This window comes from Glandiceps talaboti, chromosome 14 (assembly GCF_964340395.1).
Source record: "Glandiceps talaboti chromosome 14, keGlaTala1.1, whole genome shotgun sequence".
NCBI lineage: Eukaryota > Metazoa > Hemichordata > Enteropneusta > Spengelidae > Glandiceps > Glandiceps talaboti.
In genome coordinates, this window is record NC_135562.1 from 471,314 (window position 1) to 492,193 (window position 20,880).

Sequence of the window (20,880 nt, forward strand, 5' to 3'; positions counted from 1 at the left end):
GTCGTCGAATAGTGAAACATTTGTAGTCTGGTTCATCTGGACACTATGAATAGTCTTATGATATACTAGTCTTTCCAGCATAAACGACACATTTTCATGGCCTTTGATACTGTTTTCATTTCTTAAAACCATGACATTCACAGCTTCCTGTTTAGGTTTCTACCATGATTACATACTAGTATTACGATTGGTTACAACAACTACTGATAAGCCCGGGGTATTTGTAAACACATATCAGTGTGCTGTTGAATGTTGGGGGCCGGCCTGGGCAAGGGGCCAATACTACGCCATCAATAAATGGCTACAAACATGACACAAGTGGTACGTGTATCATCATATCGTCATTTCACATAAGAACCATGTACTACGTTGTGAACTTGTGAGGATACTGTGTTATCATATCAGAACGTCCGATCTTTGGTTTTATTTGTATCTGGGTCAACGAAGTCAAGAGAGATACACGTGTGATAGCGTGCATGATACATGTGGTATTTACAAACTACACCGTACACGGCCCGGCGTGACATTAGCCGGTCACACCACGTTGTTTTTAAAATGGTTTAAACTCGCATACATCGGTGAGATATGTGACAAAAAGACCCACACTACTTGGCATAATCCTCATACTGTACCAATTACAAATATTATATACTTACCTGTACAGTGATTATGAAGTAAACTGTCAAAATATGGCGTTGAATCTCCCTTATCTCTGGCGTCAACACTGAATCGCGGAGTAAATCGACGTCATTCGGCCAAGCCCACTATTTTGACCAATTATAATCAGCGTAACGTTTGAGAGCGTGTATAATAATACGCTAGCTCTGATTGGATAATATCAAAATGACGTCCTGCTTACTAGACTGTATGGATTTTTTTTTTCTTGGTTTTTAATAGTTTTCTGTATTCATGTGATCAGGAAATGGAAGGGGTATTGTTATCATCTTGACATGTTAGAATAACACCAGATAGCACTCTTGAATGTTCCTGGATCATTCTAAGACAATATCACATTAGTATGTCCCTGGATAATTTTAATGTTAAAATTGAATGTTCCTAAATCATTCTAAGATATCTCTGATCTGGATAATTTACTTTAAAAATGAATGTTCCAAGTTGGTTGTGAGAGAATATCAAACTAAAATTTACCAGAATCATTTATGATAAAATTGAATGTTCACGGTCACATTCCCACACAATAACCCTGGTTCATTTTAAGATAAAATTGAAGACCCTGGATCACAGAATTGACTTAGAATGTTTCTGGATCATCATTATCTTAAGATATATTTGAATGTCACTGCATCAAAAGGATACTGAATCGCAACATTACGGTTAAAATGCTGGTGACGTTACAGGAGATAAAAAACAAAAAATACTCGTTATTTTGCGATCCAGAGAAATAAACTTTCGTATGTAGGGAGGGTAATGATCATGTCATCACTGACCCATAACACTATATGTACATGTTCCTGTTCCTGTTCCTAAAACAACGTCTTTCAAAGCATTTAGTTTACCTACGTCTTGTCAGGGAAAGGTAATAATCACCAAATTCTGTGAAGTTGTCAGCTGTGTGAACTGTAGCTCCGAATTACACGAGCTAGTACCGTTTAAAACGCAAAGTTGTCAGGTGCAAAATGACATTATAGTAATCCGGGGACTTTCTTCATCGTTGTACATTTTAGTCCGGAGGTGGGTTGACACTGGGGCAAGTTGGAAATGCACCTTGCGTGCTGGCTGATATAGCGTGGCAAGAATGTTTGTATCTTACAGGCTATGTTATGCGCCTACCTGACGTTCGAGTACTCATTTCGCGATTCATATTGGAACAAGGCGCTCATTCCCACCCCCACCCCCCCAAAAAAAACAAAAAAAAAACACGACAATATACGAAGGAAATGGAGGTAAGTAATATAGCCCTACATCAGATTTTAATCAGATTGGCGCATACCATAACTTTTACTACTTTTTAGTTTTATTTATCATTTATTTGTCTTTCATATACAGAGAAACGTTAACGTTTAAGTGCAAAGGCACTTTTCTTTCAATGATCCCAGTTGTGCAAGATGTACAGACTAACAAAAACGACAAACAATAAAAAAGGCGGAAAAACAAGAAAAAAATGCAGTAAAAGGCAATATAGTAGTAGACTGAGACACGAGTATGAACTTACTATAATAATTCAATTTGAATTTATGATAGTAGAACCCACGAGTGTATTCTAGTTCATGTATTTTGAGTGAATTATTTATCATTACGACTGTTTGTTTGTTGGTTGGTTGGCTAGCTTGTTTGTTTGTTTGTTTGTTTGTTTGTCTGTCTGTCTGTTTGTTTGCTTGCTTGCTTGTTTTTTTGTCTGTTTATATTTATTTATTCATTTATTCATTTATTTATTTATTTATTTATTTGTTTGTTTGTTTGTTTGTTCGTTCGTTTGTTTGTTTGTTTGTTTGGTGTAATTACTGTTATTGTTTCTCTTTTTGTCATCGCTTACGTAATCCGACCTTAGTGCACGTTTACGGTAACATTCAAACTTGAATTGGGATACGAAAATGCACTATGGTGTGGTGCCCTCGTGGTACTAGTATCAGTCTGTAGAAGCAGGACAATGAGGGCAGAGTGATACAAAATATCGTAATACAGTCAAACTGTTTGTCAGTAAACATGACATTACTGTAGTGGCTTTATTTATGGAGAATTTGACAATTGTTATGATTCTTTGCAATCATCTTCTTTACGTATACCTCAAGTATGCTGAACCGTTGTATATTATCCTACATGCAACATATAAGACGCAAGTGTGGTTTCTTTGTCTATGTAGACAGAAAGGTTGCCTGTATCTACATCAGACAAATAGAATTTTACTTTTTCTGTGTATCTACAGAGCAAACTACCACAGAAAGTACAAAAAACTACCACAGAAAGTTTATCAGCCCTGTACGATTGATACGTCAGGTTTATCGTCATCATCTTCTAAAACATACTGCTGTCAATAGTTTGGTATCTGTGCCTTTTCTGCTGTGGGAAGATCTACAAATTTCTTTAAAAATACACGGTCCCGGATTTCACTGTCCCTTGACCATGGAAGTATAACCCACACTTCTATGCTTAGACCATGATGGTGGTCTTATTCATGATCGGGATGGTAGTAACCCTGGCAATAATATGAGCAGTTATAAGCTCTTTGAGTTGAGTTTGGGAGCTTTTGCCATAGCATATGTTCACGAAGTACTAAGTAGAAATGATGAAGGGTGTGGGTAGGAAGCGTAATGACCATTACATCCATAATTAGCTGCAATAATTGTAGCGTCTTGTTGCGGTTTTGTGGGTTTTTTCGTCTGTTTTGGTGACTTTTTAAGTTTTTGTGTTTAACCCGCGGGTTAAACACAAAAACTTAAAAAGCCCTGGAGGTTTTTTCCCTGAAAAGTCAATTTTGAGACTATTCAGACCCTTTCAGACAATAATTTCCATGCCTTACAAGACAACACCAACATGTAAAAAACAACTACATAGGGTTGAAATACTTTTGAATATACTTTGATAGCATCTTGACAGTAAGAGGGGAAGAGCTTGAGACTGGGATATGTCCACCTCATGCGGGGGGGGTCTGAGGGGGTCTCCCTCTAGAAGCCCTGAAGGATTTTTACTCTTATAGCCAATAATTACGCTATTTAGACCCTTCAAGCAATAACTTAATCCATGCTTTACAAGACAGCAAGTATCAGAAACTATTCTTTATAACTTACACTAAGGGTTGAAATATGTTCTTAAAAAGTTGAATGGCATCATTATATACATGTAGTAAAGGTCAGCACATCTAATGGTAGTATCATTCGTAGGGCCTCAACGGAAAGAAGTGTTTCACTTACTTTTGTACTGTAATGCTTACTTGAGCTACCCTGAATAAATATATTTTATTATTATTATTATTAGGGGAGAGTTGGAGTTTAAGGCAATTTTAGACTATCTTGGCAAACATTTCACATCTTGAAAAGACAATATCATCCCAAATTAGAATAGGGTGAAAATATTTAAGAAAAGTTTAATACCATTATGACAGTAAAAAGGTTGTTGGTGAATCTGATTGTTGGTTGAACGCATGAGAGACCTCTGGGGTGAGGAAGTCCTTGGGGTTTTCCCCCTGGCAGATATGGAGTTTTTTGCTTGAGATACTAAGTCAATGTTTAGGTTATTCATAACCTTTGAGGTAATATTTCCAAGCTTCGAAAAGCTAACCTAAATGTACGTTTTAAATGAGTTTCCTATATCACATAAAATAGACATGTAACATTAGTATAGGGGCATTAATATAATTATAATAAAGTCACCGGTATGTTAGAGAACTTTAGGTGGTCATACCTAGTGTATAATAGAAACTGGAATCTGATGAGATGTGGTGATTTGTAGTGTCAATAACATGACGAGTAGAACAATTTAGATTAACTTCATTATAAACTATCTATGAAAATTGCCATTACGAAACCTTCAAGTCACAAGTTCACTTTTGCCCCAAACTGCAATATAAGTGAAGCATTGATTGTGAAACAGCCAAGCATTTACATGACATGTTCTGTAACTAGTGTGGTAGCTAGGTAATACATGTATATGTATATGTATAGTTATGTTTGAACTAATAAGTAATATTAAAGAATTCATGTAAGAAACAGGGACAAGAACAAATATTGACATGTACCACATTTCAGACAAGGCTATATGCCATTGTAGAAAGGATTTTTTCTTCCATCACAATTTAAAACACAATGACCCCCCCCCCCCTGTCCACAATTTTCAAAACAGCATGACCCCTCTACTGCCAATTTCAAAAACAGGGTGACCCCCTACCAATCCACCGGACCCCCCCCCCCCAGGCTGAAGAAACTGACCGGTCCCTTAGCCTGGAATCAATACGGATTTGGATAGATTTTCCTTTATTGGAAAGCAAAATCTAAAATCCAAATCCGCCAGGCTACACTGGTGTCTATGATATTGAAGATATCGTTACATTTTCAAGGGTTTCACAGGCTTGGCTCGGCTAGGCTTCGAATGATGAACACCGATCTCCCATGTTTTATAGACCTGGAAAACAACAATCTATGAAATATTACACGCCCCTATGGCCTGCAGTTAATTGTCTGCACATACAAACCATTCATCCCCATATAAAAAGTGGAATAAACCAATACAACTTCCGGTATTCCCAAGATCTATAACTTCCGCTTTCAAACGAAAGTGTACTAAAGACCGAGCTTGTGAACGTTCACAGGCTTGGCTCGGCTAGGCTGCGAATGATGAACACCGATCTCCCATGTTTTATAGACTGATTACACTGAGCGAACATGACGGAAGGAGGAGGGGAGCCAGGAGACAGAGTTTTACAACAACAAGGGTCGGAGAAAAAAGATAAAAGCAACATTTCGTACAATGGCATCAAACGTCAGAAGTACACAATTTGGGACTTTTTGTTCACTTTCGGATCAATGATAACATTTCTGGCAGACTTAGCCACCGATCTGTTATTATCTGTGCAATACTATCGACACGACGACTACTGGTGGTGTGGTTTGACGTTCGGGTTTATTTTTGTCCCTTCGATCATCACACAGGCATTTAGCATAAGATGGTACCACGTAGATCTGAAAGAAGACCAGGGCGATGGAGATACCGTCGGGAAAAAGACCAGCACATGCAAAGAATGGTTTTTCTGGGGTTTCCTTCACATATTTCAACTTGGGCCATTGAATCGGTGAGTTCTATGTTTTTTTTCGTTCGTAGACACTGTCATGATGTACTCAATCATGGAAGTATAGCCCACGACTCTCAAATACATGAACAAACCGTTTTCCATTTTTTTATTCTCAAAATTTTGTACATCATGGTTTTTTTTTGTCGTTTTGTCGAACAAGTGGGCCTGTTTTTATATACTCCATTGCATTAAAATATTTCATTTAAATTACAGCTGATATATTTATTTCCTGAAGTAAATGTTAATCAAGGGAGGGAGGGAGAGTCGAGCATGTCGAGTATGCAATGAAACTATACACACTCGTTATACTCGTAGAGTGTGAGTCATATTGCCGCAGTGTTTGTTTTACAAATTAAAGTGATCCTATGGAGGACAAATGAGTATTTATTTTGCATTTTGAATCCTTAATACAACTCTCAACTCTACTACGTTTTCCTGCATGTAAAAACAATGTGAAATAGCATCCACCAAGTCCATGTTTTTAACTCAATAAATTACAAAAAGCTAAAATAGTAAAAACTAAAAAGTTTGTTATTGTATGTACAATATAATAAATATTTTACACATTTTTTGTTATTGTATGTACAATGTAACAACTATTTTATGCATGTTTTATGTTTTGCAATAAATTAAGTTAAAATATAGATTTAATGTTGTTTCACATTGTTTTTCCATGTATGAAAACATAGGGTTGTTTTATGAATGAAATTCCACATAAATACCCATTTGTGATCCACGTAGACACATCATATTAGTGCAAAGTTCACTAAATAGAAATCTATTAGTCATTTAATTTGAAGAATTATTATGAGATGAGAGATTTATACTGCAAAGAAAAAAATTGATACTCTGTGTGAAAATTTCATGACCTGTGTCACTCGACTCATTCACTGCCAAGATTTTCATATTTGACATTCACATGGGTTGTTTGTGGTTTTTCAGGGTGAGTGCATACCTACAGAATTGTTCAATTTTAATTTCACACCTGTCAGTTTGTGTTAAACTGTAATATTCATTGTTGTGTATGCTCCTTCAATCGATTACTTTATACCAACTGATTGAAAAGACGTGTACACAATGAAAGGTCTTTCCAGTGTACATGTAAGCAGCTTGTATTAAAGTTTGTTATAAAAGTTAAAAATACAGTTTCCTGATTGGATTAGATGAATCTAATCTATTGAGGTGGTTCTCATGACAATTCACAGAAAGTATGTGAGAGATAGGAATTCAGATGATGTACCATTGGTTATTTATTCCATCTACATCATTTGTCACAAGTTTATGAGACACATTCCTGTAAAGATGCATGGATACTCAGATTTACTAACCACATTTCATACACAGTTCCTGTCTCTCTTTTATTTTGATTAATAAATTTCTTGTAAGGACAAATTCTTATAATTGATAGTTTCTTGTACATTGCATCAGAATTTTGATAAGGAATCAGGTTACTATGGCAACATGTTTGGGAACACAGGTAGATTTATATATCAGGTTGCAGTGATAACATGCCAGGGAACACAGGTACATTTGTAGATTTACATATGTATCAGTTCTCACAGTTCTTACCGTCTTTGTTTATTTTGAAATCTTTCTGATCAAATGATGGGTGAAGTCTTTGAATTTTATGTGTAATATGCCAAAGGACAACATATAGATTTTAGATAGATAGATAGCTAGATAGGTTCAACTTTCTTACAGAAAACCAAGTTTGTCTCTTTCAGTCAAATCAGGGCAACAAAATGATGGTTTTTGTACAGGTATACAAAGCTACATTTATTGTCATTTGAGCTATTTTGAAAATATTTTAACAGTTTGTTGTTTTCAGTTCTATTTGTTTGATTGTTTTACCATTCTTTTAAATCTATTGTATGTACAGTGCTTTGGATATTAATGAATAGAAAAGGCGCTTCAGAAAATAACTAAACTTTAAACTTTAACTTTAAATTCTGAGGTACATGTACATGTATTAAACATTTACCAAAAACCTCTGGTAGATTGTGCCTACTAATGGACCTTTAACAAAAACAGTAATTGCTGTTACAGTAATCTTACACAAAGAGTGACAGCTAGTATACTTAAATGGTGGTCTGTGCACACAATGTAAACTACATAATGATGTCATGTCAGACAAAATTAGGAGAACGGAGATAAGAAGAGTTCAGAGTGTAGTGAATAGATGCTTTTATGTGTCTGCTGTTACATGATTTACTAGGATGTCACAGTAGATGGGTTACCAGGGGTACTAATAACACCATAGTTACATCAAACAGGAATGATATTTCACTTCTGTGGTGCACAAGAAAAGAAGACATGTTTTCTGTCTTTCAGAAGATGTGATCTGTTAACTTTACAATATCACTAGCTTTCAAATATATTAAGAAATAGTCTGGATGCCAACTGTGGTTTCTAACAAAGACATGATGTTAATGACTGTGGGTGCCTATTGATGAATTTTAAATCACATCTCATGCATCTCAGCACTTCTAGAGTGATGACTTTGACTAGACTGTGTGTGAAGGTATAAATTGTAATGATACTATGAACTAGACTATTCAAAAAAGGGATTGAGACAATTAATGTAAACTACATCTGAGTGTTACATTTCTGTGTTATGATAATTTTTATTGACAATCAATAACAGCAATGTTTTTGGTTAACGGAAGGATTATATTTTTCATTCTGACAGATATTTACCAATGAATAAATCTTTAAAAAATCATAAAACCAAATTTATTTTGTATGAGTGTTGTAAGCTTGCTTGTACTACTTCTACAGATTTTCAATTTAACACATGCATGTAATTGTAATTAGTATTTATACATTGGACTTGACAACTCATTGAAATGGATAGCCTATGATTTATTTAAGGGATAAATGGTATGAAATTCATTATACCCACATGTACACTGCATATGTGTGTACCACTTTAGATTTCTATGTTGCTAATAAAATGGGCATCTTAAATTTTTACAGTGTAATATGAAATTTACAAAGAATCAAATCAGTATGCCTGGAATGAAAACACACATACACTAAAGCTTACTGGTATTAAAGATTTTCAATTTGCCATCAGACTGGACATTCTAACTTTTAACTAAGCTTGGAAGAAATTATATTAATTCTGGGTTTTTTTATGTGTGCTAGCTGATAACACAACACCCTCAGTAGAAAGGGGATTTTTAAGATTCACAAAATAAGATGTTTTTCATGAGGAATGAGGGCAAGAGTATACTTCAGATTTTCAATTTATTAATATTGTCTTTGCTGTAAATGGATATCCTTTGATGCCAGCTTTATGATTGAAATTTGATAGACTTGACAATAATAACCAAAGTGAATTGGAGTCATTGGGATTGATTGAAAGTGAATTAAATGTCAGACACATGCAATAACTTCTGCTTTATCTTATTTGGACCCAGGTTCTATTACTGTGTGCATCTATTTTTACATTGCCTTTCTGTTACATTGGTATTTCTATTTATTGTATCCGTTATTAATGAAGACAGAATATTAGTATTATTATTACTCATGGTATTGGAATCCAACATCAGTGTGTGGTTGGGTTTTTAATATCATAATGTTAATAACATATGGAGTTTTTGAAAAGGTAACAAAAGTAGAAATAAGTCTACTGTACTAAATGTCAGACTGGTACTTACACATTTATGTTTTGAAATTTTGAAATTATGCAGATATTATGAATAAACATGAAATTTTGAAATTATGCGGACATTATGAATAAACATGAAATTTTGAAATTATGCAGATATTATGAATAAACATGAAATTTTGAAATTATGTGGACATTATGAATAAACATGAAATTTTGAAATTATGTGGACATTATGAATAAACATGAAATTTTGAAATTATGCAGATATTATGAATAAACATGAAATTTTGAAATTATGCGGACATTATGAATAAACATGAAATTTTGAAATTATGCAGATATTATGAATAAACATGAAATTTTGAAATTATGTGGACATTATGAATAAACATGAAATTTTGAAATTATGTGGACATTATGAATAAACATGAAATTTTGAAATTATGCAGATATTGTGAATAAACATGAAATTTTGAAATTATGCAGATATTATGAATAAACATGAAATTTTGAAATTATGCAGATATTGTGAATAAACATGAAATTTTGAAATTATGCAGATATTATGAATAAACATGAAATTTTGAAATTATGCAGATATTATGAATAAACATGAAATTTTGAAATTATGCAGACATTATGAATAAACATGAAATTTTGAAATTATGCAGATATTGTGAATAAACATGAAATTTTGAAATTATGCAGATATTATGAATAAACATGAAATTTTGAAATTATGTGGACATTATGAATAAACATGAAATTTTGAAATTATGCAGATATTATGAATAAACATGAAATTTTGAAATTATGCGGACATTATGAATAAACATGAAATTTTGAAATTATGCAGATATTATGAATAAACATGAAATTTTGAAATTATGTGGACATTATGAATAAACATGAAATTTTGAAATTATGTGGACATTATGAATAAACATGAAATTTTGAAATTATGCAGATATTGTGAATAAACATGAAATTTTGAAATTATGCAGATATTATGAATAAACATGAAATTTTGAAATTATGCAGATATTGTGAATAAACATGAAATTTTGAAATTATGCAGATATTATGAATAAACATGAAATTTTGAAATTATGCAGATATTATGAATAAACATGAAATTTTGAAATTATGCAGACATTATGAATAAACATGAAATTTTGAAATTATGCGGACATTATGAATAAACATGAACTTCAACATCATACCACACTACATCAGTGTTTTGTCAGTGTGTATAGGTGATTTAGCTTGAATGTAACTGAGTTGCACAGTTATTTTACTGGGGTTCCCCACCACAATTATGACTCAAAATGTGGAAATCTATGCAAATTTTACAGGATTTCCCCCTCTGACATCATGGTTCCTGTCTTAAAATAATAGTACAAAGGTATGAAAACCTACAATTTCAGCAATTTGGTTCACAAACAACATCAAACACAAATAACAATTTGGAAATAACTTAGAGTACATGAATGTATCAATTATTATGATTAATAATGACATTGTTGTACACATACACATAACAAATAAATTCTGTAAAAGAGTACTTAACATTCCACATAACAAAAGAAAATATAACCTTTAAAAGATCCTCAGTATCTGATAAAGAGGAAATGCTCTTGTTAGATTTAATGTTATTGTTTTCTTCAAACACTAGATGTTAATTACTACCAAACCAGAAAGGCTATAGAGTTTCAATAAGGCTAAATGTTATGTGAGATATACAACTTTTTGTCAGGAATGAACACAAACAAAAGTACAGACACAGATAGAATGTATGCATATGAAGCCGTCACATTTTATCTGACTGTAAACACAAGTAAACAATTTTGTTTTTGAATCTTCCTTGTTTTATCTGATAGTGGTGTTGATTTGTGTTCATATTGAGATCAAATGTATAATTTTATATGCTTGCATGCTAATTACAGTTTGTTTTATGTTTGATGTAATTTGTAACAAAAAACCTGTAAAGTAAGACACTTTGTGCTGTCTAATTGACACTCTAGTTTGGTTTTGTGGTATAAGAGAAATTGTATCATTAAAATATGAATAACAACGTCTATAGAATTTTATCCTCACAATGTATATGGTACATGTATTTCATTTCTGACTATCTGCACTTCAGAACGCAGGGCATTGTTTTATCCTTACAATGTATATGGTACATGTATTTCATTTCTGACTATCTGCACTTCAGAACGCAGGGCATTGTTTTATCCTCACAATGTATATGGTACATGTATTTCATTTCTGACTATCTGCACTTCAGAACGCAGGGCATTGTTTTATCCTCACAATGTATATGGTACATGTATTTCATTTCTGACTATCTGCACTTCAGAACGCAGGGCATTGTTTTATCCTTACAGTGTATATGGTACATGTATTTCATTTCTGACTATCTGTACTTCAGAACGCAGGGCATTGTTTTATCCTCACAATGTATATGGTACATGTATTTCATTTCTGACTATCTGTACTTCAGAACGCAGGGCATTGTTTTATCCTCACAATGTATATGGTACATGTATTTCATTTCTGACTATCTGTACTTCAGAACGCAGGGCATTGTTTTATCCTTACAATGTATATGGTACATGTATTTCATTTCTGACTATCTGTACTTCAGAACGCAGGGCATTGTTTTATCCTCACAGTGTATATGGTACATGTATTTCATTTCTGACTATCTGTACTTCAGAACGCAGGGCATTGTTTTATCCTCACAATGTATATGGTACATGTATTTCATTTCTGACTATCTGCACTTCAGAACGCAGGGCATTGTTTTATCCTTACAATGTATATGGTACATGTATTTCATTTCTGACTATCTGCACTTAGGAACGCAGGGCATAAGGATTGATTTCTAGTGTAATTACAGTGTTGAAAGTGAAATACTTTGCACCTCAAGTCTGGAGTGTAATCCTGCCTTACAGGAAACAATGCTATTTTGTAATAATCCTAGATTCTGTGTCAGTGAATGTTAATGTTACTTTGCACCTCAAGTCTACATTATAATCCTACCTTACAGAAAGTACGCTATTCAATCTTAGATTCTGTATCAGTGAATGTTAATGTTTAACAGTTACTTTGCACTCTGGAGTGTAATCCTACCTTACAGAAACTATACTATTCAATCTTAGATTCCGTATCAGTGAATGTTAATGTTACCATGTTATCAAGATCACATATGGAAATAGTGTTGGTCTATATATGTAAATTTTCCTGACCCCTCCCAGTGAACTGGTATGAATTATTCATAGAATGTTCATTACAATACATGTATATGTAGAAGTGTCGATAGTTAAATGTTAAAGGGTCAAGTCAGAAACTGTGGGATATATGGAGTTTATTCGGAGACAGAGATTATACAATGTAGAGAATTATTCTATTGCTTCAGTTTTTCTTGAAGTTGAATAGCTCTATTTAAATAATAACACATGCCAGTGAGGGCAATATCACAGTTTAGTGCCTGCACAAGGGTTGGCACTCTTTACCAAAATTTTGGTAAAGAGTGCCAGCCCAAGGGCAGGCATTAAATTGTGATATTGCCCTCGCGCATGTGTTATTAATTTCATTACACCGTCCACTCATCATTCGTCCAATCATTCACATAGCTACTCTTCATTCTTCATCATTCGTCATCGATAGAAAAGTTTCCCATTCAAGGTGCATTTCCAAATTGTATTTGCAGTTATTCATCAAATGCGGACATGGCATGCATTATTTGTAGGAGCTAATCTGTAATTGTATTTATTCAAATTTCTGCAAGAAATAAGCTTGTGTAACTTACTGTGGTTAGTTTGACGTCTCAAGCGCGTAACGCTGGAAATCATGCACAGAATAGACAACAGTCAAAATAATTCGAGCGGGCAATAGTGCTGGGCGTTAGTCTGTGCAAGCGTGGGCTATAACACTGTTTAAAGTAGGTCATGTGATTCGATTCTGACCAATGATAGCTTGTATAAAACGTTGAGGTGTAATAATACAGTATACTGCAGCCAGTTATTGATCACACCTAAGAAGAACCTTATTCTAACTCAGCATAACCCTCGATCTGACTCTGAGCTGCCCCTATTAACACACACATGTGTGCTTTTATTATTTAATGTATTGATACAGTATCTAAAAGTAAAGCCATGATTAACTTGGTTTCAACTTTCATTTAAAACTTTAAGGTTCTCTATATTATTCTCTTAATTGATAATAAACTCAATCATTATTATTGCCTGCAAAAATAATTTACTAATGTGATTATTTTCATGCCCACAAACTTCAAAGCTATGGTACATGTACATGCAACTTTATATAGCTACAACTAATCCTAACTTTGGACACCTGTAGGAGGTCTTCTAAAACTGTGTAACTTTGGACACTGTAGGAGGTCTTCTAAAACTGTCTTATCTTTGAACACCTGTAGAAGGTCTTATAAAATCTTAGTTTTTTATTGTTCTATTTTTTATTCAAAATTTCAAAATAACTTTGAGTTTGTTGAATAAATAGAAATAGGTTCAACTACAACTCTAGAATGCACACTTCATAGGAAGGCCAGAACTTGAGGTACAAGTGGTATAAAAAGACGATATAAAATTACAAGAACTTGCTCTTAATGAGGGTGAATTTAAAAAGCCTTTTTTGAGGATGGTTTTGTTTACATGTAGAACAAGTAATGATACAGAGGAGGCTGGAAGGGGTCTCACGTGACACCCATGTGACCGTTTCGCGATAGAGCATACGATCTGACGCTGATGACCTCGGTGAGTACCCGATGCTTTTATCCGTTTTATTACCATTTGCGTCATTAGTCTTTCGTTCAAACTATCACTGTTTTTTAAAATGACCATTACGAGTGTAATGCAACATGGCAATCGTGTTTTCAGTTTTTTTAGTGTGTCTAAAACGAACACGAACTTTGGTACTCGACAAGTCAATGTTATCCATATGTACATTTCTGTGTTTTTCACCTCGGTCGTTTTAACACAAAATTATGTTTTTGTGTATGCTTTTGTCACTTTTCTATTAATTATCGTTGTGAATTTCGTTGCTCTGCAGCGATCTTCCCAATACCCCGTCGTATAATGTGTATAAATTGTCATTACTTTTTGTTGATTTTGGATGTTTTCAAGATGTCGACCCGTTGTGCATACGTAGTGTGGCTTGGCCGTTGACGGCTGTCCTACACTGCTGGCCGAGTGTGCTTGTTGACACTCCTGTGTCGTGCAATGATCGTTCCCCGTAACACTAATTTTCAGCATTTTCTCTTGTATCCTTAGAATTTTGCCCGTTTCACTCTTATCAAGTCATTTTTCTGTTTATTTTCAGATTCGTCGCTATGGCTAGTCGATTTGCTGTGCCAAATCTGGACTTTCTTCTGTTCTTCATGTTACATTTTGTTTCGTATTAAACCATCTCTGTGTTGACTTCTATAATTTTCTTCGTTGCGTCCATTTATGAATTTGAATTAATCTAAAATTGAATGTACGGGCCATGGACACGACTAGTTCTGCTGAACTATTTTCATGGTCCCCATTAGATAACACATGTATATTTCCTTTTGTCCAATTTGTTTGAAAGTGTAATGTATTATTTATTTATTTATTTATTGTTTTGTTTTTTGTTATCTGATGAAATAAATTTCAATTCAATTCAATTCAATTCAAATGTGTCTTGCGTGAGAAAAAGACCTGAATGTAATTTAATGTAAACCCCTTTCCTACCCCCTGATGATAGCTAAAGAAATAATTTAGCTTACATCTTACAAACTAATTGTTAAAAAAAATAATGTACAACAACGTCATCTATTACAAATATGATAGACAATTGAGACCTCCATGACCAAGGCCTATTTTATGTCTAAGCTTTAATATGTTCAGAAAACACTCATATTACGGATCCATGTAGTGAATAGTTTCCTCTTCACATGGCTTTCATGCCAGTCACTCAAAGGGTATATGTCAGTATCTACAAATCTCACCATTCCAGCTCAAAATTACATATATTACATCTACCTTGCTAGTTATATAATATTTCGCAATGCTTACATGATCAAAAATACCTCATCATACGTTACCACAATTTATGTAGCTTGAGCACATTTTGCTACACATCTTTGTCGGGTTGCCAGACAAGTGAGCAAAACCATGTCGAATTAAAATACATGCGAAACTGAGAGACTCGCGCAATTTATGGCAATAGAAAACTTTATAATAAAAAGTCTGAAGTCTTGTTGTTGTTGTTGTTGTTGTATTTATTTATTTATCTATTTATTTATTATCTTTTGAGCAAATGTTTGTATTTTGGAAGGTAGACATGCATCTAACGTTGTTAGCTACGTAGACTGAGTAAAGTCGAGGTGCTGTACTCAGGACACTGCACTCAAAAATACGACCTGCTTACGCGAGTTGCCTTTATTCTGGTGTCACTATTACACACGATTGCAGGGTGATATCGAATTTGGCAAGTTACATTTAACATGAAAATATCTCAACATGTGCGAAAACAGACCCTTTCGTGTAGGGTCAATGGTGAAAATGGGTGTGAACAGTGATATTAATTACTGTAGTAGTTGAGCAAGTTGTGAGAAGCTCGCCTGTCACGTCACGTCACATCACTTGCCAATGGAGGTCACCTTCGACTCTGGGTCGGATGACCCGCTTTCTACCTAAAATCTTGAACAGACCTTGTCTATTTCTAACAATAACCATTTAAAAGTACACAAGAATACATCTATTTTGCAAAATTTGTAAATTTGGGGCGAAAAACCGGGCCGAAATTTCCGACCTCAGCGGGGTCAAGTATTCTTCACGAAATCGCCGAAAAATCACAGTATTCCTATCAATAATTCCGAAATCGATTCTTCTAGCACAGAGGGAGAAATATCAGTCAAGATTTTCGATTTTAAAGAATCCAAAATCATGAATTGTTGTGAAAGTTATGGCGAGTTGAAAATGCTCCAAAATACAGCTGAGCACTGAGCCAGCCACCATTGTAAACGTACCACGCATCGAAGTGTACACAATAGCAGCTCACTGCGTAATGAGCTATCACAGTTGTTTTTACCCATCATGCTCTGCACCCCTTCCAGCCTCCTCTGTAATGATAGAGTCAAGCAGCTTACTGTACATAAGGAAGATTTTAGAAGACCTTAAAATAAATTTTTTAGTGAAGTAAAAACTAAGGAATTTATTTTAACTCTGTTGTAAGGAACAAGGTACTTGTAAAATAACTGACAAAGTTCCTTCAGAATATCCTATTTTGAAAATATTTGAAATATTAATCTCTTGACAATTTTTCTAAAGGAGTCAAACCAAAATTGAGTTTTAAAACCCAGTAGAAATTCCACTGATTATGCATTTTGATAATGTTTAGGAAGCTCTAAAAAAAGGAGGGAAAATCAATTAGAATTCAATACCTCTGCAATATAATTTTGTTGGTGAAACCTGGTGAAATACCTAGGGAATTTAGGTAGTTTTCACGTACTTATAATGGCCCTTAACAAAAACACTGGTAGCGAACCCTGGTGAAATACCTTGTCTGTGCATTGTCAGTTATGGTAGGACTGTCTGTGCATTGTCAGTTATGGTAGGACTGTCTGTGCATTTTCAGTTATGGTAGGGCTATCTGTGCATTGTCAGTTATGGTAGGACTGTCTGTGCATTTTCAGTTATGGTAGGACTGTCTGTGCATTGTCAGTTATGGTAGGGCTGTCTGTGCATTGTCAGTTATGGTAGGACTGTCTGTGCATTGTCAGTTATGGTAGGGCTGTCTGTACATTGTCAGTTATGGTAGGGCTGTCTGTGCATTGTCAGTTATGGTAGGGCTGTCTGTGCATTGTCAGTTATGGTAGGGCTGTCTGTGCATTGTCAGTTATGTAGGGCTGTCTGTGCATTGTCAGTTATGGTAGGACTGTCTGTGCATTGTCAGTTATGGTAGGGCAGTCTGTGCATTGTCAGTTATGGTAGGGCTGTCTGTGCATTGTCAGTTATGGTAGGACTGTCTGTGCATTGTCAGTTATGGTAGGACTGTCTGTGCATTGTCAGTTATGGTAGGACTATCTGTGCATTGTCAGTGGTTGTGGTTAGGTAATTCCAGCTATACCAGCTTTTGTGTGCAATCAAAATAATGTCAGTGTGTGGTTGAACTGAGCTCTTTCTCATCAAAATTGTGTATCAACGAGAGAAAAACATAGACTGCAAGTCATCAATTGTCAGGCAGTCTTCCGTAAAACTCTCCAAGGAGTTTCCATCAGAGCGATCCTTTTAGTCCAGACTAATGCAATATGCTATAGTTTTCTCTAGCAGTAAAGCAATTTAATATTTTATGTTTTATTTCCTAAACTTTGAGCACATGTTATTAGAATTTTTCCATCCTAGTTATTTTTATGACCACAATGGTATCCAAGCTGTTGTCACTACTAAAATGACAGTTTTATATTCAGTGGAATTACTTTTCCATATTGATGTCTTACTTGCAAAGCCCTGAATAGATTTGATTGAAATCATATTATGGCCCTTTCGGGGAGTATGGTAATTAAGTGAATTTTTATACACTGTTTTTCCATTCCAATTACTTTTGACGTAAACTTTTGTAAATGGCATATGTCAGTCTGTGTCAGCATTATTGTGTTATATCTCTTGATTCAAAATACTTGACATGATGTCGCCATTATTGTTGTTAGTTACAATACATCAATGTTTATGACTCTGTCGATGTGCTGCATGGCTGACAATCAAGTATTTTTATGTTTTGTCATTAAAAGTGTCACTCGGTACTTTGAGATCATCATATGTTTTTTATTATTATAATTGTAATCTTGGACTTTTTTTTCTTATTTGTTTATGAGATTATTTAGAAGTTGTCATATGCAAAATATGGTGTTACCATGGCATATGGCCTGTTACTTTGGATACAGTAGACTGTGATGTGATGTACAGTTCGTAGCATATGCTATTGCTGCTTTTATATGTTGGATTGTCAGGTAGCTGCAATGACATTTGTAGATTGTAATGTATTTTGTTCAGGCCATACGTTTTCTATACCAATTTAATATCATGAGATACATATGGATCAGGTCAGAGCGAACAGATTCAATTTCTTTCAACATTGCCAAACCAAACAATTTTTAGTTTTATAAGCAACATTTCAGAGAAAGAATCACCTAGCCGATATATGTCACTCACACTCACAGTGATTTGCTTCATGTGTTAACCTATGTATTAAAACTGGTCCTTTTTATTTGCAATGCCAACTTTGAACAAAGAAACATCAAATTAAAATCATTATTGGCATGTCAAAATGACAGACAAAGTGACAAATTGTTCATAGGTTGTCTGTAGAGAGAAGTCCAAAGGTACACTCAGTGAAACTTGCAGCTGTAAAGCTTAATTGAAGTCACAGGTTTTAAGAAATCTCATCCCAAATACATGAAATCCCCATATGGCATATATGTCCATCAGTGATTTCTGTTGTAAAGTTGATGTGATGAAACCCCAAATCTTATAGTGTCAGCATGAGTTTAGTCTAGCTCTAAACTGGTGCAGTGTGTTACGTATTAAAAATTTCATTACACTTTTCCAGTCTAGTCAAAGCCATTACAAAAGGTGTTAAATTGTGGTGCTCCCCCTGGAGAGATCAGGGAAGGGCAAACGGCACATGTCAGTAGTAATCCATCACAAACTGACAGGCTGTCGTCATTGCTCATTGCTATTCATTTGATACAGCTGCATCAGCTGTTTAGCTGGGACTGATATGCAAATGTCCAACCAGGCCTCCACCTCCAGTCTGTTTAAACTAAAATCATGTGGGGACACGATGACATCATCATGTTTATATGAACATGGTTGGGGGAGCACAGATATATATGTGTTCGAACAACGGTCTTGACTAGACTGGAAAAGTGTAATGAAGTTATTAATATGTAATACACTGGACCAGTTCAGAGTTAGACTAGCATGAGTTCATCATCATGTCAAGGTGGCAGCTACATGTAAATATGACCAATGACCTGCATTTCCTAATCATCCTGTTTTCAACTTTGGTTAAAAGTGTCTCTGAAAGGGAAACCAGGCCTCATTATGTCAGCATAAGTACATTGAGAACATGTTAAAACTGACTGTTTTCAACTTTGGTTAACAGTGTCTCTGAAAGGGAAACCAGGCCTCATTATGTCAGCATAAGTACATTGAGAACATGTTAAAACTGGCTGTTTTCAACTTTGGTTAACAATGTCTCTGAAAGGGAAACCAGGCCTCATTATGTCAGCATAAGTACATTGAGAACATGTTAAAACTGACTGTTTTCAACTTTGGTTAACAATGTCTCTGAAAGGGAAACCAGGCCTCATTATGTCAGCATAAGTACATTGAGAACATGTTAAAACTGGCTGTTTTCAACTTTGGTTAACAATGTCTCTGAAAGGGAAACCAGACCTCATTATGTCAGCATAAGTACATTGAGAACATGTTAAAACTGGCTGTTTTCAACTTTGGTTAACAATGTCTCTGAAAGGGAAACCAGGCCTCATTATGTCAGCATAAGTACATTGAGAACATGTTAAAACTGGCTGTTTTCAACTTTGGTTAACAATGTCTCTGAAAGGGAAACCAGGCCTCATTATGTCAGCATAAGTACATTGAGAACATGTTAAAACTGACTGTTTTCAACTTTGGTTAACAGTGTCTGTGAAAGGGAAACCAGGCCTCATTATGTCAGCATAAGTACATTGAGAACATGTTAAAACTGACTGTTTTCAACTTTGGTTAACAGTGTCTGTGAAAGGGAAACTAAGCCTCATTATGTCAGCATAAGTACATTGAGAACATGTTAAAACTGACTGTTTTCAACTTTGGTTAACAGTGTCTGTGAAAGGGAAACTAAGCCTCATTATGTCAGCATAAGTACATTGAGAACATGTTAAAACTGACTGTTTTCAACTTTGGTTAACAGTGTCTGTGAAAGGGAAACTAAGCCTTATTATGTCAGCATACACAATGTAATTGCATTGACAACATGTCAAAATTGTCATGTTTACTCAATGTAAAAGTTATTTTTTTCTTCAAACTCCTGAAACCATTTGTTGAAACCCGAACCCGAAGGTGTCAGTATAAGTGCTCCATCAACATGGCAGCTGTGACCTGCATTTCCTAATTGTCATGTTAAAAGTGACTAACGGTAATTATTCAGTTTTTTCACATATACAAATGTAACTGAAAAGGAAGCCATTTGTTGAAACCCAAGCCTGAAGGTGTCAGCATGAGTGCATCATCAACATTGTAGCTACTGTGTTTTGACTGCATTTTCTTTATGTCTATGGCTTGTGTAACTGGAATTTTTTTTGGACTGTGGTTATCTTGTCACCGAAAGGGAAGTCATTAGCCTGTTTACTGTGCTGTCAAAATACATCATTAGTTGTTTGTACCTCCTAGGTCACGTATTCACGTATAGTTGAGAAAAATTGCAAACGATTCATGTAGCTACATCCCCAAAAGTCGTTAACATGTTT

At 34.8% G+C, this 20,880-nt stretch overlaps 2 protein-coding genes across 2 annotated transcripts in view; one reads left to right on the plus strand and one right to left on the minus strand.

Moving 5' to 3' along the window:
- The window catches only part of LOC144445588 (L-threonine 3-dehydrogenase, mitochondrial-like), a 31,443-nt gene extending 30,717 nt beyond the window's left edge, over window positions 1-726 (minus strand). The window contains exon 1 of the mRNA XM_078135197.1: window positions 657-726. The gene's annotated coding sequence lies outside the window, so the exon portion shown is untranslated. The remainder of the gene's footprint in view (window positions 1-656) is intronic.
- A 4,535-nt stretch (window positions 727-5,261) lies between these two features.
- The window catches only part of LOC144445773 (XK-related protein 6-like), a 34,832-nt gene continuing 19,213 nt past the window's right edge, over window positions 5,262-20,880 (plus strand). The window contains exon 1 of the mRNA XM_078135413.1: window positions 5,262-5,743. Within this exon, the coding sequence (XP_077991539.1) occupies window positions 5,337-5,743 (407 nt within the window). The 5' untranslated portion in view covers window positions 5,262-5,336. The remainder of the gene's footprint in view (window positions 5,744-20,880) is intronic.